General features: G+C 63.3%; 3 protein-coding genes across 12 annotated transcripts in view; all 3 read left to right on the plus strand.

Moving 5' to 3' along the window:
* Positions 1-2: 2 nt before the first annotated feature.
* PYCR2 (pyrroline-5-carboxylate reductase 2) overlaps positions 3-22,211 on the plus strand; it is a 25,689-nt gene continuing 3,480 nt past the window's right edge. The window contains exons 1-9 of one of the 5 annotated variants that reach the window (XR_004990614.2): positions 3-208; positions 380-450; positions 1,534-1,713; positions 1,793-2,014; positions 2,205-2,297; positions 2,432-2,595; positions 2,906-3,072; positions 3,171-3,249; positions 3,295-3,506. Coding sequence is in view for 4 of the 5 variants with exons in the window: in XM_045587077.1 (XP_045443033.1) it covers positions 142-208; positions 380-450; positions 1,534-1,713; positions 1,793-2,014; positions 2,205-2,297; positions 2,432-2,595; positions 2,906-3,071 (963 nt within the window). In the remaining variant the exon portion in view is untranslated. Of the gene's footprint in view, positions 209-379; positions 451-1,533; positions 1,714-1,792; positions 2,015-2,204; positions 2,298-2,431; positions 2,596-2,905; positions 3,073-3,170; positions 3,507-9,625; positions 9,630-22,211 lie in introns of those variants that run through there. The other 4 variants (XM_045587077.1, XM_036453455.2, XM_036453452.2 and 1 more) reach the window with 4 other exon arrangements.
* The window catches only part of TMEM63A (transmembrane protein 63A), a 62,176-nt gene continuing 45,003 nt past the window's right edge, over positions 5,039-22,211 (plus strand). The window contains exons 1-2 of one of the 6 annotated variants that reach the window (XM_045587076.1): positions 17,359-17,475; positions 20,661-20,767. The gene's annotated coding sequence lies outside the window, so the exon portion shown is untranslated. Of the gene's footprint in view, positions 5,044-17,358; positions 17,476-20,457; positions 20,464-20,657; positions 20,772-22,211 lie in introns of those variants that run through there. The other 5 variants (XM_045587075.1, XM_045587074.1, XM_045587073.1 and 2 more) reach the window with 5 other exon arrangements.
* Positions 11,856-15,925, plus strand: LOC118727636 (left-right determination factor 2-like). Its single transcript, XM_036453451.2, has 4 exons — positions 11,856-12,228; positions 13,389-13,635; positions 13,766-14,008; positions 14,812-15,925. Exons 1-4 carry the CDS (start codon positions 11,979-11,981, stop codon positions 15,173-15,175), a joined length of 1,104 nt encoding a protein of 367 aa, XP_036309344.1. The 5' UTR covers positions 11,856-11,978; the 3' UTR covers positions 15,176-15,925.

Here is a 22,211-nt window from a genome sequence, read left to right on the forward strand (position 1 = left end):
CGGGATCCGGCCGGAAGTTGCTGGATCCGGCTTCCGGAGACGACGCCGGCAACGCTTTTCCAGCTGCTGCCTCCCCTTTACGGTGTCTCCCGCCCGCGTGGGGCGAGTCCTGCGGCCGCCGGGGGCACCGAGCCCGGGACCATGAGCGTGGGCTTCATCGGCGCGGGCCAGCTGGCCTATGCGCTGGCGCGGGGCTTCACGGCCGCGGGTGAGCACGCGGGGCAGGGGACGGCGCAAGGCGGCCTGGGGATCGGGCGTGGGCATCGCGCGGGGAGCTCGGCGCCGCCGGAGCCTCGTGGGGTTTGGCTCTGCTTGCCCCGGGGGAGCACGGGGGCGGGGTGGACCATGGCGCCCCGCTGAGACGCCCTGTGTGCTGCAGGCATCCTGTCGGCTCACAAGATCATAGCCAGCTCCCCGGACATGGACCTGCCCACGGTGTCCGCGCTCAGGGTAGGTGCGAGGCCCTGGAGGGTGAACCTCCCCTTTCCCCCTCCCAGCTGGTCATCAGCAGGCTGGTAACTACCCTCACCCCCATCTGTTAGCATCAGGATCCTCCCCCTCCCTCCAGGCGAACATATGCAGGTTCTAATGCAGGCCCAGGGGCGCTTAGATGAAAAGATATTTATGCATAGTAGGTACCCCGCAAATAGTCGTGTGTCTTCATGGGCTGTCTGGGGTGCTTATGGCTCTCTGAGCCTGTTTCCTCCTTTGTAAAAGTGGAGATGGCGGTAGCGCCTCTGCTGAGATACAGTGAAGCAAGAAGGAGCTGTTCCTCTCTCTAAAAAGGGTATCCCAAGTCTTCAGCCCAGACCTGGGCTGCATAGGTGGGGACGTGCAATGAGGCAGGTGACAGGCAGGGTGGATGATGGCCCCAGCACTGGAGTCCTGCAGGGAGGGATGTCCTCCCACCCGCCCTGGACCACACGGAGACCAGGTGGGTTGGGGCCTAACTCGGTTCTGCTTCCCACCGTTGGGTGCTAGCATTTCCCTTTGTTGCTTCCCAGTCCTGGACATTTAAAAATAAATTTTTTTATTAATTTTTTACAGAGAGGATGGGAGAGGGATAGAGAGTTAGAAACATGAATGAGACAGAAACATCCATCAGCTGCCTCCTGCACACCCCCTACTGGGTATTTGCCCGCAACCAAGGCACATGCCCTTGACTGGAATTGAACTTGGGATCCTTGGGTGCCCAGGCCGATGCTATATCCACTGGGCCAAACAGGTTGGGCCCAGCCCTGGAGACTCCTTAGCTGGCACAGGGCTGCCTGGGCTGGCAGACACTGGTGGGGATGTGGGACAGCCCTTTTCTGGTGCCATGGAGACGCTGGTCCATGCTCGGCACCTGTGCTCACTTGCCCAGGGGCAGCCTGTCCCAGTGGGGTCAGGAGCAGACCCTGAGGGGACAAGGCAGGGCGTGCCAGGCGGCGGCTGGCAGAGGGGTGGCTGGCGGCAGGGGTTCGGCGGCTCCCGGGGAGGGCCTGTGCCCGGTGGGGTTGCCGGCGCTGTGAGCCGGGCCGTTTCCTCCCGCAGAAGCTGGGGGTGAGCCTGACCCGGAGCAACAAGGAGACGGTGAGGCACAGCGACGTGCTGTTCCTGGCCGTGAAGCCGCACATCATCCCCTTCATCCTGGACGAGATCGGCGCCGACGTGCAGGCCCGGCACATCGTGGTGTCCTGTGCCGCCGGCGTCACCATCAGCTCGGTGGAGAAGGTGCCAGGCGGGGAGAGGAGGAGGGGGTGCCCGTGGGAGCTGGGCCCTGGCAATGCCCTCGCCCTCTTTCTCGCTCCAGAAGCTGACGGCCTTCCAGCCGGCGCCCAAGGTGATCCGCTGCATGACCAACACGCCCGTGGTGGTGCGGGAGGGCGCCACGGTGTACGCCACGGGCACCCACGCGCTGGTGGAGGACGGGCAGCTGCTGGAGCAGCTCATGAGCAGCGTGGGCTTCTGCACGGAGGTGGAGGAGGACCTGATCGATGCCGTCACCGGGCTCAGCGGCAGCGGGCCCGCCTACGTGAGCGCGCTCTCACTCACACACACGGGCTCGCACGGCCTCCTGGGGGCTCGGAGCGGCTGGGCTGGCAGGCAGCGGGGGCCGGGGGCCGGGGGCCGGGGGCCCACCTCTGGGGAGCTGGTGGAGGACAGCAATCCTCAGGGGTGCCCTCGAGTGCCTGCACCCCAAGACTCACTGAGTGTCCCCACAGGCGTTCATGGCCCTGGACGCGCTGGCTGACGGCGGGGTGAAGATGGGCCTGCCCCGGCGCCTGGCCCTCCGGCTGGGGGCCCAGGCCTTGCTGGTCAGTACCTCCCTCTGCGTGCCCTGCGCCTGGGGTGGCCTGGGGCCTTGGGGGTCAGTGAATTGAGGGGGGCTGGGTGGGAAGCTGGGGGAGGCCTGGGGAAGTGTGTTCGCTCATTTCCGCTCCTGCTCCAGGGCGCTGCCAAGATGCTGCTGGACTCGGAGCAGCACCCAGGCCAGCTCAAGGACAACGTCTGCTCCCCCGGGGGGGCCACCATCCACGCCCTGCACTTCCTGGAGAGTGGGGGCTTCCGCTCGCTGCTCATCAACGCGGTCGAGGCCTCCTGCATCCGCACACGGTGTGTCTCCTCCGCCCCTCAGGCCCCGTTAGCGGCGTTGGGGTCTGTGCTGTTACAGCCACCACTTAGCAGCTAGCGGTTGGCAGGCCTTACGTCATTTGGTTCTCTGATTCCATTGTCGGGATCAGCTTTGATTGATGGGTGAGGAGGTGAAGACTCAGTTTCCCCAAGTCAAACGTGTTTGGTGTGTAGGACTTCTAATTTGGGGAGGTATCTGGTCAGCGAGAGTGGGAGTTACCTGGTGGTGAAGCCTTGAGGCGCCCTGGCTCCAGGGTTTAATGCCTTCCTCCTCCTCCCCTCTCGTCTGCAGAGAGCTGCAGTCCATGGCCGACCAGGAGAAGATCTCCCCTGCCGCCCTCAAGAAGACCCTCCTGGACAGAGTGAAGCTGGAGTCCCCGACAGTGTCCACGCTGACCCCCTACAGCTCCTCGATGGTCCTCACTCGAAGCCCGGCCCCGGGAGGCAAGAAGGACTGAGGTAGCCCGCCCCCTGACAGCCTCGCCGAGGGGCCGGCAGGGCCAGGCAGGCTCAGGTGGTCTTCCGATCCTTGTGTAAAACCTCCTCCATCTGTCCAGACCGAGCAGCCCCCGTTGGAAGATGCCTGGCAGGGGCGGTAGATGCTAGAAGCCAGGTGAACCCGCACATTCCCGCTGTCAGAGCCCCAGCTCAGGTGGGAGGCCTGGGAGGACCGCCCTCTGCTGTCCTCCAGCGCAAGCCCAGAGCGGCGTCAGTGCGATGCCACGTCAGGGAGGGGAGGGGTCAACCCATGACAAGGGCACTCCTCTTGGCATGAGCGTGGGCAGCATGGAATTGTCCCCAGCAGGCACGCACCACCTGAGGCCGTGCTGGATAGAGAAACTGATTCATTCCCGCTAAGTTCAGCCGCTTTAATAAAGTTTTATTTTTTATTATGCCCGTCTTCCTGCTTTTTAAAAAATGTACATTTTATTGATTTTTTTGCAGAGAGGAAGGGAGAGGGATAGAGTCAGAAACATCCGACGGAAGGGTAACTGATCAGCTGTCTCCTGCACACCCCCCACTGGGGATGTTTCTGCAACCAAGGCGCATGCCCTTGACCGGGATCGAACCCCCCCTTCCCCTCCCTGCAGCCCACACACTGCAGGGCTCCTCTCGTCTCGGATGGGAGCCCAGCCAGCGTTCCTGGTCAAGCAGCCTCCGTCTGTAACTGAAAACATAGAAAGTGTTTTCTTTCCAAGCGCAGGGCCATGTGCAAGATACACACTCATTTCCTCTTTAATTGAGCGATTATAATGTACTTTCTGTTTCCCCATTTCACTGATGGACACACTGAGGCCTGGGCAGGTTAGGAGTACAGCCAGCGAGAGGAAGGCTGACTGCGGAGCGGGGGAGGGGGTAGGCAGGGGCTGCAGGGGTCCCTGGGGCAGGAGGCCCAGACCTCAGAGTGGCGTGGGGACTGGCCCCCTCCTGACCTTCACGGGAGGGGGGTGGCGTGGTTTTGAGAGACTGGGAAACCTCTCAGAGAAGCAGACATTGTAATTGTTTGCTTTGATTGAAGCAAATCAAACCATCATTCCATTTGCATTAAGAGGAAGGAGTGAGAAATGAGCGTTTGTGGACTTCCTTTTCAGACAGCACGGCCCTCTCCCAGTCAGGACTCCCCTTTGCCCTAAACAGAAGTGTCTGCTTCTGCCGAGGCCCTGCCTCGCTGCTCTCGCTCACCTCCTTGGGGTGCCTCCCCCTTCTCAAACCACCCCCTTCCCCCCAGCTCTTTGCCCCCAGCTAAGCCCTTCATTGGCCCCCGGCATCGTGGACCTCATTTATTTATTTAAAAAACAACAACAGCCGAAGCCGGTTTGGCTCAGTGGATAGAGCGTCGGCCTGCGGACTGAAAGGTCCCAGGTTGGATTCCGGTCAGGGGCATGTACCTTGGTTGCAGGCACATCCCCGATAGGGGGTGTGCAAGAGGCAGCTGGTCGATGTTTCTCTCTCATCGATAGAGAGATCTCTCTCTATCTCTCTTTCTCCCTTCCTCTCTGTAAAAAATCATTAAAATATATTAAAAAACAAAAAAAAACAACAACATCTTACTAATTTTTTTAGAGAGGAAGGGAGAGGAATAGAGAGTTAGAAACATCAATGAGAGAGAAACATTGACCAGCTGCCTCCTGCACACCCCCTACTGGGGATGTGCCCACAACCAAGGTACATGCCCTTGACCGGAATTGAACCTGGGATCCTTCAGTCCGCAGGCCGACGCTCTATCCACTGAGCCACACCGGCCAGGGCTACTTCGCTTTTTAATAGGGCTTTTTGAGCTGACAAGATGCTGTCACTCATCACATCCAATGGGATTCTCCCAGCACCCCTGGCAGGCAGGGAAGCAGGAGAGCAGCTAAGCAACTAGGGGAGCTGGGCCAGGACCCCAGGATTCCAAGTCCTCCCGGTTTCCCTCCCAGGCGTCTGGGAGTGAGCTCTGAAGGCAGCAGGTGGCTCTTTGCACAGCAGGCCCCCAGGAAAGCTGGTCCTGGAAGCCCAGCTCTGTCCGCCCCACTGCCAGCTGCAGAGGGAAGGTTCGCCTGCGCCACTAGAGGGCGCCAGGCGACCAGAGGGGGCTATAGCATCCAGGGTGCGGGATCCTGGGGAGAAACCCTACCCAGCTCGGTGCCCCGCATGCCAGCTGTGGCAGGTGATTCATGTGTCCACAAAGCAGCAGCTCAGCGTTGGTTAGCGATGGGGATCTTGTTTATGGAACGTCGCTTCCCCTCTGCCCCTCGCCGTCCTCTCTCGTTTGTAGTGTTGAGTCAGACCTTCTGGCTCTCAGCCAGTGTGGGAGCCCCCGCCCGCCCGGCAGGCAGGACCCCGAGAGCAGGGGGGCGAATGGAGCTTGTTAAATCGAATGGAGCTGATCGTGGCCGAAGCCAACGTTCCCGGGTGTCCGGGCAGATGGGCGGAAAGCCGAGAAGGATCCCTGCGTGATTGCCAGTCGATACGTATTTATTTAGATCTTATGACGGGCCCGAAAAATGCGGTTCGCTCCTGTGTCGGGACTCTCCGTGGGAAACGGGGGCCCAGGTCACGTCGCGGTGGGCGGGGAGGCAGGGAGGGCAGGGAGAGAAGCTGGCCTTCCTGCAACCGGTACCCGCTCAGCCGCGTGAGGATTGCAGGGGATGAGGTGCAAGAAGCACCTGACTCAGTATACTCACCTGCATTCGTTTGGGCATTCTCTCAGCCCGCAAACATGGAGCCACACTGTGTGTCAGGAGGAGGGGGGAGAAGGAGAGACTGTGATGACACACATGGCGGCAGAGTCCACCCTGCAAGCTGATCAGGGCTCGGATGGAGTCAGTAAGTACTTGGGGGTAGGAGGGCAGAGAGGAGGGGTTCAGGGGGACTCTGAGTTTTCCAGGTAGAAAGAGGTGGTAACGGGCCAGGGTGGGCTCAGGAGGGACCCCCCCACTGGGGATGAGGGTGGGGCTGATGCCCAAGGGAGTGTGTGCTGGCGGCCAGGGCAGGTGGCTGGGCATGGGGATGGGGGTGGGAGAGAGGGGCAGGGGGCAGGAAGGCCCAGGTGAGGCAGGACTGTGCGGACACGGGACTGGGCCTGTTGGCCGGAAGGCAAGTGCAGCCCCATGGGGGGTGTTAAGCTGGGAGGGATCAGGCTTGAGAGAGAAGATTCCGGAAGCCTTGCGGAACAGTCTTGCAGCCAGCTGGGTGTCAGAGGAGAGGGGCCAGTTGAGGAAGGTAATCTGGGAGGCTTAAGGACTCCCTACCCCCGACACATCCCCTTATATCTTAATGGATTGTGTAAAAAACAATTTGTTCACATGGATAAGCTGCAGCCGGTAAGCCAAGCTCCTCGCCCCCCATGCTCTGCAGACCACTGTAGCTATTGGCGAGTCAGTGCTTCGGGGATTGTTGAGCCGATGAAGCAAACAGACGCCCGATAAGGGCCAGGTGAGGGGAAGCAGGTGTGCAGGCCGGGCCGCGGTCCCAGCGTGGCGCCTCCATGCACAGACCCGGGTGTACCAGGAGCCGAGGCTGGCGGGAGGTGATAAGAGTAACAGCTGCCGTTCCCCGAGTGCCAAGGGTGGACCCAGCCCAGAGCCAGGCCCTGTGCCTGCCTTCCCAGATCCTCTCCCACAACCATGTCCAGGGCATATTCCCAAACCCACTCTTACAGACCAGGAAACTGAGGCTCAGTTTGCCCGGGGCGGTGGCCAGAGCCCATGCTCGCCCTACTCTCCCCAGCTGGGGTTCCTTTTGGGGTGGAGCGAGGGGATGGGGGGGGCCCTGAGGAGCAGGTAGGGACAGAGGCTGCAGGTCCAGGTGGGGCTTCTCTGCATAAGAGAGCTTCGGGCACCTGTGCGGGCAGAGCAGACGGATTCTCACAGTCCTGGAGGCCGGAGGGCCGAGGTCAGGGTGTCCGCAGGCTTGCTTTCTCCGTGGGCCTGTCTCTGTGGCTTGCAGGCGGCCACCTCCTCCTCACTGTGTCCGCACATGGTCTTCCCCGTGTGCGTGTCCTAATCGCCCCCTCCCATGGGGACACTGGTCAAATGGCTGCAGGGCCCGGCCCCCGAAGACCTCTCTGACGGCCTGTCTCCAAAGCCGGCCACGTGGGGAGGGGCTGGGGGGCAGGGCTTCACGGATGAAGTTGGAGGACAAAATGTAGGAGCCGAGGGTGCAGGAGCCGAGGGGGAGGACCAGAGACAGCTGGGGGGGAGAAGTCGGGAGCCTGGCTTTGACCGAGGCCATAAGCTACGGGTGAGAGAGGGTGTGTTCCTGAACCCAGAGCTTTTTTTAAATTTTATTTTATTATTTTTTAAATATATATATTTTATTGATTTTTTTACAGAGAGGAAGAGAGAGGGATAGAGAGAAACATCAATGAGAGAGAGTCATTGATCAGCTGCCTCTTGCACACCCCCTACTGGGGATGTGCCTGCAACTACTGTACATGCCCTTGACCGGGATCGAACCTGGGACCCCTCAGTCCGCAGGCCGACGCTCTGTCCATTGAGCCAAACCGGTTTCGGCCTGAACCCAGAGCTTTGAAGAATGGAAGGATGGCCCTGGCCGGTTTGGCTCAGTGGATGGAGTGTCAGCCCTTAGATGGAAGGGTCCTGGGTTTGATTCCGGTCAAGGGCACGTACCTCGGTTGCAGGCTCCTTTTTAGGCCTGGGGCCCTGATCAGGGCGTATGCAGGAGGCAACCCATCGCTGTGTTTCTCTCCCATCGATGTTTCTCTCTGTCTCTCCCTCTCCCTTCCACTCTCCCTAAAAATCAATGGAAAACTCCACAGAAAGCATGGCCGTGGAGGGCGTCTCTGGCCACTGCAGCCGGGCTGTGAGCCAGGCTCCATGGCGCCCCACCTGCCTGGTCTCAGCTGGGGGGCCCCCCAATAGCTCTATCCTTTGGCAGCTTTCTTGCTCCGAAGGGGAGGGGACACTTGGGCAGCAGCCACAGTGGGGCCGCCCGCCTGTCCAGGATCTGCAGGCAGCCTGGGGGGTGCAGGGCAGCCAGGAGCCAGGGTGCTTCGGCTTTGCCGTCCTGCCACCAGCCACAAGCACCCGGATTCTGATGCCAGCCTGAGGGAATGCGGGCGTGGCCCCCGCCCCAGCCCTGCTGACACCTGGACGGTGGCCTGCGAGGCCCCGCGGAGGCCCAGGGAGGCCGTGCCTGCCTCCTGACTCACGGAATCTGTGAGTCACACGTGTGTTTGTTTTTAAGGCTCGGGGACAGAGCCTTATTTTTGGAACCATAGGCCCTGTGTCCTGCAGGCCCAGGGGGCAGAAGTGTCTTTGTGATGAGCTGGCGACCGGGCCAGCTCAGATCCAGGCCTCTAGACTCCTACCCAGAGTTCCCTCTGCCTGCCCTGCCCTGTCCCCATGACCCCATGAGGGAGGCCAGGGTCCTGGTGGGATAGGAATCAAGAGGGACTCCTGGCGCCCTCGCTGGTGTGGCTCAGTGGATAGAGCGTCGGACTGCAGACTGGAAGGTCCCGGGTTTGATTCCCGGTCAGGGCGCAGGCTCAGGTTGCAGGCTAGATCCCCAATAGGGGGCTTGCAGGAGGCAGCAGATCAATGACTCATCATTGGTGTTTCTATCTCTCTACCTCCCTCTCCCTTCCTCGCTGAAATCAATAAAAATATATTTAAAAAAAACCCCAAAAAGTGACCCCCTAGCCAAGCTGGTGTGGCTCAGCGGTTGAGTATCGACCCATGAACCAGGAGGTCAGAGTTCGGTTCGAGATCAGGCCACACGCCCGGGTTTCAGGCTGATCTCCAGTGTGGGGTGGGTAGGAGGCAGCCGATCCATGATTCTCTCTCATCATGGATGTTTCTCTCTCTTTCTCTCTCTCCCTCTCCCTTCCTCTCTGACATCAATAAACACACACACACACACACACACACACAGCGGCCTCTAGGTTTGGCTGGGTGTGGGGTGAGCCGCACTGAGCCGGAGCGGGGAGGGGTGGAGGGGCAGGTGGGAGCAGCTCGGTGCCCAGTGGAGGCTCAGGCTGCGGCCGTCAGGAATGCGGGGCCCGCTGTGCAGCCATGAGCCAGGGCAGGGTCTCTCAGGAGGAACAAGAAACAGCTCTTCCCGTGACCCTGGCCGTTCGCCAGGCTGCTGGCCGGGGCTCGGCGGGCTGGGGGGGCGCCCTTCCTGCAGGAGCAGGTGCAGGGAGGGCGCCGGCAGAGGCAGACACGGGCAAATCCCCCAGACCGCCGATCCCTCCGCAAACACCAGACCGCCGATCCCTCCGCAAACACGGCCCCTTCCGGAATGTGGATTCCCCATGGGTGCCGTCGGGCGTCCTGCTGGGGGAATGAGCCCGCAATCAGCCAGAGGGAGCGGATGTGGATTGGGGCTTCTACCCAGGGCTGGCCAGCCGGGGACAGCCTCAGCCTTTGTCATGCAGAGGAAGGAGCCGCGTGCATCCGGGGGAGTCCGGCCTCTGCAGGTTGGATTGGGCCTGTAGGTCAGAGGTTGTGGGGGGGGGGGGGGGTCGTCATCCCTGAGCTGGATCTGCAGGGCTGGAGAGGAACAGCGGAGTGGGGGGGGAACAGCTGGAGGTCACCGCCCCTGACTGAGGGCCTAACCGTGGACTGGAGTTGAGGACATGGTGGGGAGAAGGGTTTTGACCCCCACCAGAGTCCAGGCTGCCAGGGGAGGGCCACAAGGAAGCGGGCGGTCAGAGGTCACCTCCCGGACTCCATGGTGAGGAGGGGCTGAAACTGGCCCCAGGCTCAGAGCCAAAGGGGACAGACGCCGAGGTTGGGGACTGCTGGGTTGGAGAGCCCAGCCTCTGGGGTCTCCAAGGTGGCACCTGTCGCCCTCACAGCCAGGGGCAGACACTACTGTGGGTGCTCCAGAGACGCCCCGAGGCCCAGCCCCAGGAGCCCTGGGCTGCCCCAAAGCTGCACCCATCACCCCTGACTCCAAGCCAGGGGCCCACGTAGCTCCTTGGAGTCTGCAGACCTGCCCCTGGGAGGGCCTCCCGGATCTTCCCCAGCAGCTGGGTCTCTGGCATCAGCGGGCGGCCCTTCCCTGGCTCCCTGGCTCCCTGGCTTCCTGGCTCCCCGGGCTCCGGAGGGTGGGGGCAGGGAGGAAGAAGGACCCCCGTGTCCGTCCAGAGTGCCCCCAGACTGGGCTCAGGGCCTGGTCCAAATTGGTCCTCAACTAGGGCCCCCCCATGACCTTGCCCCCCATGACCTTGCTCCCCATGACTCTGCCCCCCTTTCCTCCCTCAGGATGGAAGATCTGAGGCCAGGGCCCGGGGACCATCTCTCGCCACCAGACCGGGCGAGCTGGGCCAGATCCAGTTGGGGGTGGAGGCAGGATGGGGGTGGGTGGGTGGGGGAGCCGCCCCTCCTTCTGCATGACAAAGCCTGGGGCTCCCTCCCTCTGAGCCCACACTGCGAGGGGCCTCCCAATCCACAGTCCTCCCTCCTCTGGGCCTCCAGCGAAGGTGGCCAGGTTTAGCAAATAAAAACATACAATTCCCGGGGAAAGTGTCCATTTCCCATAAACGACCAGTAATGAGGACGTCCCACGTGGTGTCTGTCCCCTTTATTTTATTTAGTCACCGGCCCCTGGCTCGCCGCCCAGGTGGCTTATTTCCCCAGAAGAAGGGTTCCACTGGCCTCAATCCACATCCGGGCCCCGGAGGCCTCAGGGCGCCACGGACCGGCCTCTCCCCCGGCCCCCTCCCGCACCCCCCGCATGCCTGGAGGGGACGGGGGCCCCGGCTTGGGGGGCCGGACAGGGCCTGGCTGGAGGCAGCTCCCCAGCGGAAAGGGCTGGGAAGCTGGAGATTTGGCTTGGTGCCTCGTCACAAACTGTGTGGCCCCGGGGGGGGTCGTGGCCTGGCTGAGCCTCAGTTTCCTGGGCTCAGACATTGGAGAAAGGGGTGCACTGCCCACCGGAGGGACCATGGAGGGTCCGATCCCGAGGCAGGAGCCTTTCCTTCCGTTCTGACATCTAGACTAAGGTGATCAGATGTCCTGCTTCTGGCGGGACAGCCCTGCTTTTTAACCGAGTAATCCGGACTCTTAAAAAACCCCACGGGCTGCGGGACGCATTGTTAAAAATCGGGACGTCTGCTCACCTTAATCTAGACCACATGTGTCAAACACAAGGCCCGCAGGCCAAATCCGTCCCGCCAGGCCTTGCAATGTGGCCCGCACCGCGCTGTCATCACTGCACTCCGCTGCGTTTCCATCACAATGACGGTTTATGACTGTTCAGTAAACCATTCGGCCCACGATTTAGGCTGGATTTTAGATTTTGGCCCCTTCTCTGATTGAGTTCGACACCCCTAATCTAGACCCACAGAGAGCCAAGAAGAGGGAGAGGACGCGGCTTCTTAGTGGACAAGACCTCACTGTCGCCCCACCCCACCCCACCCCCGACAACGGGAAACACGGGGTTTCCTGTCCAGGGGCAGCCCAGCACCCCAGCTGCCCCCAGGTGCCCCCTGGGCACCAGTCCCTGCAGGCAGGTGGGTCCTTGGGAAGCTCTGGTATTGGGTGGGCAGTTCCCTTGCAGCAAGGAACTGACTCACAGTCCACACACCAGCGACCCCCCACTCTGTCCCTGGAAGACGGGGTGCAGCAGAGAATGAGGTGCCTACCTCTTCTCAATACAGACGGGCCCTCCTCAGGCCCAGGGCCCTGTCTGGCCCAGGAGTTCCCAGGAGGGCCAGGGGTGTGACCTCCCTCGCTCTCTCCCTCCCTCCCTCCCTCCCTCCCTCCTCCCTCCCTCCCTCCCCGCACCCGGGCCCAGCCCAGGGCTGGCTATCAAGCCGGCCCAGCCCGGCCCTCAGCACGCCCCGCTGCTGGGACCCTCCCGGAGCCTCGTCAGGGGACACAGCCGCTCTGCCCGTCCTCCCAAGTGGCAGCATGAGGGCCCTGTGGCTGTGCTGGGCGCTGGGGGCGCTGGGCCTGGCCCGGCCCGGGGCGGCCGTGACCGAGGAGCGGGTCCTGGGCAGCCTGCTGCAGCAGCTGCAGCTGAGCGAGCCGCCCGCGCTGGGCCAGCGGGACGCGGGGCGGCCGGTGCCCCCTGCCCACGTGCGGGCCCAGTACGTGGCCCTGCTGCAGCGCGGCCACGGCGTGCCCTCCCGGGGGAAGCGGTTCAGCCAGAACTTCCGAGGTGAGGCCCTCCCTGCTCCTGGCCCCTGTGTGTGCGTGTGCATGTGCATGTGTGTGCATGTGTGCATGTGTGTGTGCTAAGACTGGATGTGCTCATCTGGGGGCCAGGGACCTGCTCCCCGGCCAGGCAGAGTGCCCAGGGAGAGGAGGAGGCCTCGCACAGACTCCTCAGCTCCTGATGCCAAACTGGAGTCCCGGGTGCTGGGGGACGGGGCACCCGGTACCTCTGCTGTCCGTGACCCCATTACCTCTGGGTCAGGCGTCTGACCCCCGGCGCCTCTTCTGCTTTTTGGGGGACGTTTCCCCAAAGAGGAAAATGGGGACAAACTCGGGGCTCTCCCCCAGCCCCGTAGGCAGATCCAGGTCCAGCTGGGACCAGGTCACCCCACGGCCGGGGGCCTCTGCGCCCCACACCCCATCCCTCCTCGCCCGTCCTGGTGCCGCCACCTCCGTGTCCACTCCGGCCCCCACGGAGGGCGGGGCCGCCAACAAAGAAGCCCCCATGCAAACGATGGCCCGAAATCAGTACAAATATTTAAAAATCTGTTTTATTGATGGTTAGAGAGAGGAAGGCAGGCATAGAGAGAAGATAGACACATCAACGAGGGAGAAACGTCACCGTCGGCTGCCTCCTGCACGCCCCACCCTGGGGATGGAGCCCGCAACCCGGGCCTGTGCCCTGCCCGGGAGTCGAACCCTGACCTCCTGGATCATGGGTCAGTGCGCAACCCCTGAGCCCCACCAGCAGGGCTGGGAATATATATATATATATTTTTAAAAATATATATATTTTATTGATTTTTTACAGAGAGGAAGGGAGAGGGACAGAGAGCCAGGAACATCAATGAGAGAGAATCATTGATCAGCTGCCTCCTGCACACCCCCCACCGGGGATGTGCCCACAACCAAGGTACATGCCCTTGACCGGAATCGAACCCGGGACCTCCCAATCCGCAGGCCGACACTCTACCCACTGAGCCAAACCGGTTTCGGCTTGGCTGGGAATATTTTTAAGGTGGAGGTGCCCTCTTTGGCACCTGACCCCCCCCGCCCACCCGCCGTTTCCCAGGCCCGGGGTCCTCCTTGTGCATTATTGGGGAAACCCTGCCCCAGGCTCAGCCCTGCCCCCTCAGAGGTGCCCTGACGCTGTGTCGCCCCCAGAGGTGGCCGGCCGGTTCCTGGTGTCCGAGGCCTCCACGCACCTGCTGGTGTTCGGCATGGAGCGGCGGCTGCCCCCCAACAGCGAGCTGGTGCAGGCCCAGCTGCGCCTCCTGCAGGAGCCGGTGCCCCCGGCCGCCCTCCGCCAGCACCAGCGCCTGGCCCCGCGCAGCGACCTGGCCCGCGTCTCCATCGAGTGGCTGCAGGTGCGGGCCGACGGCTCCAACCGCACCGCCCTGGTGGACTCCAGGTGAGGTGCCCGGGGTGCTGGGGGGGGGGGGCAGGAGGGAAAGGGGAGGGCGGGAGGGGTGAGGGGAGAGCGATGGGAGGCGGGAGAGGTGTCCCCGGTCCCCAGCCCTCAGTCCCTGTGTGTGCCGCAGGCTGGTGTCCGTCCATGAGAGCGGCTGGAAGGCCTTCGACGTGACGGAGGCCGTGAGCTTCTGGCAGCAGCTGAGCCGGCCCCGGGAGCCGCTGCTGCTGCGGGTGTCGGTGCAGCGGGAGCACCTGGGCCCGCTGGCCTCCAGCGCCCACAGGCTGGTGCGCTTTGCCGCCCGGGGGCCGGCGGAGGGCGCGCAGGGCGAGCCCCAGCTGGAGCTGCACACGCTGGACCTCGGCCACTTCGGGTGAGCCTGGCGGACACCCCGATAGAGAATCACCCCGCCATGGACGCGGGCCTCTCCCCTCAGGGGGCCGGGGGCGTGGAGGAGGGTGTGAGGTTTCTCCTTTTGAATCTTAGGAGCCATCGCACCTGGTTATCTGTGTTTCGGTTTTTTCCAGCGATCGATCTTGTCACACACATCCAGCTTTGTTATTTTATATATTTTTTTATTGATTTTTTTTTTTTTTTTTTTTTTTTTTTTTACAGAGAGGAAGGGAGGGATAAAGAGTTAGAAACATCGATGAGCCCAAACAGGTGTGGCTCAGTGGATAGAGCGTCGGCCTGCGGACTGAAGGGTCCCAGGTTGGATTCCGGTCAAGGGCATGTGCCTTGGTTGCGGGCATGTCCCCGGTAGGGGGTGTGCAGGAGGCAGCTGATGGATGATTCTCTCTCATCGATGTTTCTAACTCTCTATCCCTCTCCCTTCCTCTCTGTAAAAAATCAATAAAATATATTTTGAAAAGAAAGAAACATCGATGAGAGAGAACCATCATCAATCAGCTGCCTCCTGCACACCCCCTACCGGGGACGTGCCCGCAACCAAGGCACATGCCCTTGACCGGAATCCAACCTGGGACCCTTCAGTCCGCAGGCCGACGCTCTATCCACTGAGCCACACCGGTCAGGGCCACATCCAGCTTTTTTGTACATCACGAGAGATAGATCACACGTCTCCCTCCCAGATGCCCCACTGGGCCCTGCCCCGGGTCCCCGGACCCTCCGCCCTTCCCACTGCCCTCTGACCCCGCCTCTCCTTGCCCCCCACAGAGCTCAGGGCAACTGTGACCCCGAGGCGCCCGTGACCGAGGGCACCCGCTGCTGCCGCCGGGAGACGTACATCGACCTGCAGGGGCTGACGTGGGCGCAGAACTGGGTGCTGGAGCCCCCGGGCTTCCTGGCCTACGAGTGCGTGGGCACCTGCCCGCAGCCCCCGGCCGCCCTGGCCGCCCGGTGGCCCTTCCTGGGCCCGCGGCAGTGCGTGGCCTCGGAGACCGCCCCGCTGCCCATGATCGTGAGCGTCCAGGAGAGCGGCCGGGCCAGCGCCCGGGTGGTCAGCCTGCCCGACATGCGGGTGCAGACGTGCAGCTGCGCCTCGGACGGGGCGGCCGTGCCCCGGAGGCTGGAGCCGTAGGCGCTGGGCAACGGGCCACCATGCGGCTTGATTGGCGTGCCTCCGAAGGGCACCAGGTGCCAGGAGAAATGGGGGGGGGGGGCTGTGGGTGGGCACATGCTCTGTGCTCTCTGCTGAACTCTGAATCCGCTTCCTCCGACCGGTCAGCTCACCTGCTCATAACCGCCCCCAGGAAAAAGACTCTGGGGTCACCGGGCAGCCGTCCAGGCTCCTGGCTCCTTCGTGTTACCCGCTGCACTCGCTGCTAAGCACTTACCCGGTTGGTTCTGTCCTCTAAGAGCAGAAACGCCCGTCTGTCATGGTTCCCCTCTCCCAGGAGCTGGGATGAGTCTGGTAAGGGCCAGAGACTCAGAGGCCACTCTGGGCTTCACACCGAGGCTCCGGTGTGGGTTGTATGTTCTGATCTCAGACACAGAGGGCATTTTTGCAAGAAAGAAAGAAAATATTTTACCAAGAAGCCTGCCCGCGGTGGAGGACACGGAACGTTCTCTAGAGGAACAAGGTTAACGCGATTAGAAGGCCATGGCCAAGGTCTCCGTTTGGAAGGACAGGGGAGAAGGAGGAAGCCGGATGGGACAGAAAAGAACTGTCAAATGCAGGAGGAGACCCCCCCTGCCCCCCCCCCCCCCAGCTGGAGCCATAGGCTGGTGCTAGGGTCCTGGGCAGGGAGGTAAGGGGTTTGGCACCCCCCCCCAGAAAAGGATGAGAGACTAGCCCTGACCGGTTTGGCTCAGTGGATAGAGCGTCAGCTGAAAGGTCCCAGGTTTGATTCCGGTCGGAGGCATGTACCTTGGTTGCGGGCACATCCCCAGTGGGGGGTGTGCAAGAGGCAGCTGATCGATGTTTCTCTCTCATCCTTGTTTCCAACTCTATCCCTTTCCCTTCCTCTATAAAAAAAAAATCAGTAAAATATATATTTTTAAAAAGCAGTGGTCATGGACAACAGGGGGGTGGGGGCATACGTGGGGAGGCATTTGGGATGGGAATGGGGGGATGAGGACAATTCTGTGATACCATAATCAATAAAGAAATTAAAAAAATAAAAAGGCCAAAACCGATTTGGCTCAGTGGATAGAGTGTCAGCCTTCGGACTGAAGGGTCAATTCCGGTTCAATTCCGGTCAAAGGCATGGACCTTGGTTGCGGGCACATCCCCAGTGGGGGGTGTGCAGGAGGCAGCTGATCGATAATTCTCTCATCGATGTTTCTAGCTCTCTATCCCTCTCCCTTCCTCTCTGTAAAAAATCAATAAAATATATTAAAAAAAAGAAAAGAAAAAAAAAGAAAAGAAAAAAAAGAAAAGGACGAGAGCCTAGGAGTGGAGCGGAGGGCAGGGAGGGCAGGGAGCCCGCAGGGCGGCGCCCGTGTGCTGAGCAGTCACCCATCCAGGGCAGTGAGCCCCGGAGGAGGCTCTGGCCCAGCCCCCGGCCTCGCAGGTGCAAACCGAGGCCGGAGAAGGAGAGGGAGCGCAGTTTGCACACGTCCTCCCGGGCAGGCCCCGCGCCCTGCACCCCCCCTGGGTGCGCCCCCGCGCCTCGGCCGCTTACCGTCCGCCTGGAGGACGCCCCCCCCCCCTGGTCCCCAGCCCGGGAGATCGGTGGCCCCGGTGACCCCGATCGGTGGCCCCGGTGACCCCGGTGGCCAGGGCTGTACCTTAGGGCTTCCGTTTGGGGTACCTCGGGGCCCCTCAGACTCGGGGCGCCCCGGGGAGCGGAGGTGCTGAGCGCAGCCGGGACCCCCTAATCGGCCCTCCTCCTGCTCGGAAATCGAGTGCAAAACGGGGGCCACCCCCCCTCCCCCGACGGGGGCGAAGCCAAGGCTCCCCCGGTGCTGCCTCCGCCTCCGCGACCACCTGTGCGCAGCCGGGCCTCCGGGGCGCGGGGCGCGGGGATCGGGGGGGGGTGCAGGGCTGAGCCCCGCGGCGGCGGTGCCCTGGGACCCCGGACCGGAGCCGGCGGGCGCCCGGCGGAGGCGGGAGGGAGGGAGGAGGGAGGGAGGGTGGAGGGAGGGAGAAAGGAGGGAGGGAGGGAGGGAGGAGGGAGGAAGGCGGGAGAAAGGAGGGAGGGAGGAGGGAGGAGGGAGGAGGGAGGGAGAAAGGAGGGAGGAGGGAGTGGGCGCGGCCGGGACGCCCTCCCCGCGGCGGCGGCGGCGGCGGCGGCCCCGGGCGCGCAGGCCGCGCTGCGCATGTGCGGCGGCGGCGGAGTTTCACTTTGTAACTTTCGGGCTCGGGACGCGCGGGCCGGGCGGGCGGACGGACAGACGGACGGACTCCCCGCTCCGCGCCCCCCGCCGCCGCCGCAGGTAACGGGCGGGGGGGCGGGGAGGGGAGGGGAAGGGGCCGACGCCGCGTCGGGGGGTCCCCTCCGCCTCCCGGACCTGGGGGTCCCGGTTCCGCGCAAGTGTCCGAGGTTCGGGGCGCGGCCCTCGGACCCGCAGCCCCCGGGCCGGGCACGGAGTCGGGCTCAGGGGGCGCAGAGGGTCAGCCCGGGCCCCGCAGCCGCGCGCTCCTCCCGGCCACCGGCTGCGCCTCTCTCTCTCTTCTCATTCTCTCTCTTCTCTCTCTCCTCTCTCTCTCCTCTCTCCCCTCTCTCTCTCTCTCTCTCTCTCTCTCTCTCTCTCTCTCTCTCTCTCTCTCTCTCCTCTCTCTCTTCCCCCCCCTCCCCACCGGCTCCAAGGTCCCCTCCTCGCCTCGCTCCCTCCCGGGCTTTGGGGATCCGTCCCCGGGGAGCCGACCCCCCTCCCCGCCCCGCCGGGAGCGCACGCCGCCCGGGCGCGTCCTCCTGGCACCGGGCACCGGGCACCGGGCACCGCGGCGGGCGGGAGGCCGGTGCCCGGGGCGGGGAGGCCCCTCTGCTCCGCCGCGGCCGCTCCCTGCGGTCCCGGCGGCGGCCGGGGGGTGGGTCCCGCCGGGAGGAGGGACGCCGCTCAGAGCCCGGGCTCCCCGGCCCGCGGGCGGCCTCCAAGGGCCCGCCCCGGGGAAGGAGTCCACCTGGTGGCGGATCAGGTCGCCCGGGAGCTTCCTTCTTCCCTGAAGTTTGTGCGGGGGGCGGAGTGCCAGCCCCTGGACGGCAGCCGGTGGGGGTGGGTCATACGCACCCATGGGTGGGCGCTGTGGGTGCCAGGGGACCCTGGGGTGAGAGGCCTCGGGGGATCCTGGCCCCGTCAGGGTGATCGGCACCCACTGGGGCTCAGGAAAGACTCCTCCGAGGCAGCGGGGCATCCCTTACAGGTTTCCCCTCCCTCTCCCCAAACCCCACTGTCTTTTTGTTGTTGTTTTAAAATATATTTTATTGATTTTTTACAGAGAGGAAGAGAGAGAGATGAGAGTTAGAAACATCGATGAGAGAGAATCACCCACCAGCTGCCTCCTGCACACCCCTCACTGGGGATGTGCCTGCAACCAAGGTACATGCCCTTGACCGGAATCGAACCCGGGACCCTTGAGTCCTCAGGCCGACGCTCTATCCACGGAGCCAAACCGGTTTCGGCTGCTGGTGTTTCTGGGAGAAATGAGAGGTCTTCAGAGGAAGTGTGCCCTCCGGGCTGGCGCTTTGCTGCCAGCTCCGGGGGGCAGCCGGCTAGCCTTGGTGGCTGACTTGCTTTGACGAGTGTGAGGACAGCTGTTGGACCCCGCCCTCTGTCCCACTGGCCACAGCCAGATTCCGGGGGGCACGTGGGCTGAACTTGGGATTGGGGGCATGAATCCCTGCTGCCTAGAATCTGGCTCAGTGGGAAGTCTTGGATCTCCCTGGCTCAGGGTCTTGGCTGGGAATGAGCCCAGGAGGCATGGAGCAGCGAGAGGCATTTGCATACACGTGTCAAACAAATCCTATATAATAAATAGGCGATATGCAAATGGACCATCACTCCAACACACATGATGGCCGCCCCTATGTGGTCAAAGATGGCCACCCCCGTATGGACACAAGATGGCCTGCAGGGGAGGGCAGTTGGGAGTTACCGGGCTGACAAGGGAGGGCAGTTAGGGGCAACCAGGCCAGCAGGGGAGGGTAATTGGGGGGGGGGGTGATCCGGCTGGCAGGGTAGGACAGTTGTGGGCAATCGGGCTGGTAGGGGAGCAGTTATGCATCGATCAGGCTGGTAGGGGAGTGGTTAGGGTTAGGGGGGGATCAGGCTGGCAGGGGAGTGGTGAGGGGGTGATCAGGCTGGCAGGCAGGCAGGCAGCGGTTGGGAGCCATCTGTCCCGGATTGTGAGAGGGATGTCCGATGGATGGCCGGTGTAGGCCCGATCCCTGTGAGCAGTCAGACATCCCCTGAGGGCCCCAGATTGGAGAGGGTGCATGCTGGGTTGAGAGACACTCCCCCCCCCCGCCACCTTGTGCACAAATTCCGTGCACTGGACCTCTCGTATCAGATCACTAAATATTTGGAAGGTCGCGGCCAAGCAGGGCTCCTGTGACCACGGGCCTCCTCGCTGGCTGGGCCCCTGCCCAGAAGGGCCAGTGTTTCGGCTCCGGAGCCAGCTCCCTCCTGATCTCTGCCCCCTGAGTCCCCTCTCCGCACTCCCCCCACCTCATCAGCTCCATCTGGAGAAGCCGTGGTATCTCAGCAGGGGCTGGGCTTGTGTGTGAGTGTGTGTGTGTGTGTGTGTGTGTGTGTGTGTGCCGGGCAGGACAGGCTACAGCTGAGCTGAGAGGCCGGGAGACTGAGGGCCTGACAGCTGTGTGCTCAGTGGCGTCACCTGGAGGGGCTGGTGAGACAGGCTCCAGCCCGGCCCCCAGGCCCCCTGCCCCAGGCCCCCTACCCCAGACTCCCAGGCCCCAGGCCCCCGGCCCCCAGGCCCCCAGGCCCCCTGCCCCAGGCCTCCGACCCCAGGCCCCAGGCTCCCAGGCCCCAGGCCCCCAGGAAACCGGGCTCCAGGCCCCAGGCCCCCGGCCCCAGGCCCCCTGTCCCAGGCCCCCAGGCCCCCAGGCTGGCGGTATTTGCTGGCTGACCTCCTGGGCCATCTTTATCTAGGGATCCTGTTTGGCAAGAGGAAATGGACAGTGAGGCGTGACGGGGCTGAAGGAAGAAGGGGAACCACAGTGCCTTCCTCCTTTGGGGCCTGGGGCAGCCTTGGTGAGGGCCGTCTCCCCCCACCCCCTCCTCCGGCCCGCCCCGCCCCGCCCCGCCCCTGGGGATCAGAGCTCCCTCTGTGAGCATTCAACGGGGATGTTCTCTTCCTCCCATTTCACTCTCAGGCCTTCCTTGTCTGTCCTCTGCCCCGTCCCTGGCAGGGCCACCCGTATGGCCAGCTGAGCCCCACAGCCCAGGGCTTCCGGGGTGGGGGTGGGGCGGGGGTGGGGGCAGACCCAGAGGAGCCAGCCTAGAACCAGTTCTGGGAGAGGCCAGGCAGGAGGGCACCCATTGGGTGACAGAGGGTCCGTGTGAGCGTGTGAGATCAGAGACCCGGGGGCAGGTGCATGGGGGGTGGGGAGGGGGGCTGGGAGGGGCAGCTGCTCATGCCGGCTGCGTTGTTCCTCCAGGAAACCGGCCCAGGCTGGTGCCCGGGGCCCTGCAGGAGATGAGGGGCGGCCTGAGAGCCAGCTGCCCCTGAGGGGCTCCCCCGAGTCCGTGCCCCCCTTGGTGTCCGGTGAGTGTGGGGCCAGGAGGGGGGCGGGCGCTGGCCTCCCCGCGTCTGGCTGGGTGTTAGGTGGGGCTGGTGCCGGGGGGTGGGGGGTGAGGGAGGGGAGCCAAGACCAGCTGTCTCCCTGAGCCTCTCTCCTGCCTCTGCCCCTTCCGTGGATCTGGCACCTTGCCCTCCGGCTCCCACAGGGGAGAGGCCCCCGTGACTTGAACCTGCCCCCCCCCCAACACATACACCCTTCCTGCACTTTAAAAAATATATATATTTTATTGATTTTTCACAGAGAGGAAGGGAGAGGGATAGAGAGCTAGAAACATCGATGAGAGAGAGTCATCCACCAGCTGCCTCCTGCACACCCCCCTACTGGGGATGTGCCTGCAACCACGATCCATGCCCTTGACCGGAATCGAACCCGGGACCCTTCAGTCCGCAGGCTGACGCTCTATCCACTGAGCCACGCCGGTCGGGGCGACACTGGGGCTTTTCGTGAGCTCCGCCCCCGGGAGGCCAGGAGCCAGGCAGGCAGAGCCCGGAGCGGTTCATGTTTGCTTTGCACGCGGCAGCCGCTGAGACCAAAGGTCCTGGGGGGGGGGGCGGAGGGGGAGAGACGGGGCAGAGGGCGGAGCTGGGCAGGCTCGGTGGGTGACTGGGGGGGGTCCCTGTGGAAGTCAGTCCCGATGCTCTCTCTGTGTCCTCTCCCTGGCCCACCCCCACCCTCTCTCCTCCGTCCCCACATCTGCCTCTGGGGGCCTCTTCCCAGTCCCTTCCCCAGCCTCTCCTCTCTCACCGACCTCCCCTGCTGTCCGCCTGCCGGGGGAGGAGCGTGTGGGTCAGGAATCCGGGCCTGAGACCCGCGTCTGCTGGCACCCCTGAGCCTCAGTTTCCAAGTGTGTGGAATGGGCTCGTCTCTGACACCGTGCACAGCGGGTTGGGGGGGAGGGCTCCCCCTGGCTCCCACGGCCAGCAGCTGTTTGTCCCCCTCCACCCGCTCCCCGGCCTGCTTGGGGGCTCCCCCTGGGAAGGGATGGCCTTGCCAGTGGGAGTCCGGAGGCCCGTGGGCACCCCCTAAGCAGGCAGACACACAGCACCTGTCCTTCCCTTTGGCGCTGGGCCCCTCACTCCGGGGAGGGTACCAGCTCTGTCTTTTTAAAATATATTTTACTGACTTTTTACAGAGAGGAAGGGAGAGGGATAGAGAGCTAGAAACATCGATGAGAGAGAATCATCGACCAGCTGCCTCCTGCACATCCCCCCCACCGGGGATGTGCCCGCCACCAAGGTCCATGCCCTTGACTGGAATCGAACCTGGGACCCTTGAGTCCGCAGGCCGACGCTCTATCCACTGGGCCACACCGGTTTCGGCTTCCAGCTGTGTCTCGCAGGAGCTGTCCGCCCCCTCCCTGTGCCCCCCGGGACCATTCTCCCGATGGAGCTGTTTTCCGCAGACCCT

Source organism: Pipistrellus kuhlii, unplaced genomic scaffold (genome assembly GCF_014108245.1).
Source record: "Pipistrellus kuhlii isolate mPipKuh1 unplaced genomic scaffold, mPipKuh1.p scaffold_m20_p_25, whole genome shotgun sequence".
In the NCBI taxonomy this organism is placed as follows: domain Eukaryota; kingdom Metazoa; phylum Chordata; class Mammalia; order Chiroptera; family Vespertilionidae; genus Pipistrellus; species Pipistrellus kuhlii.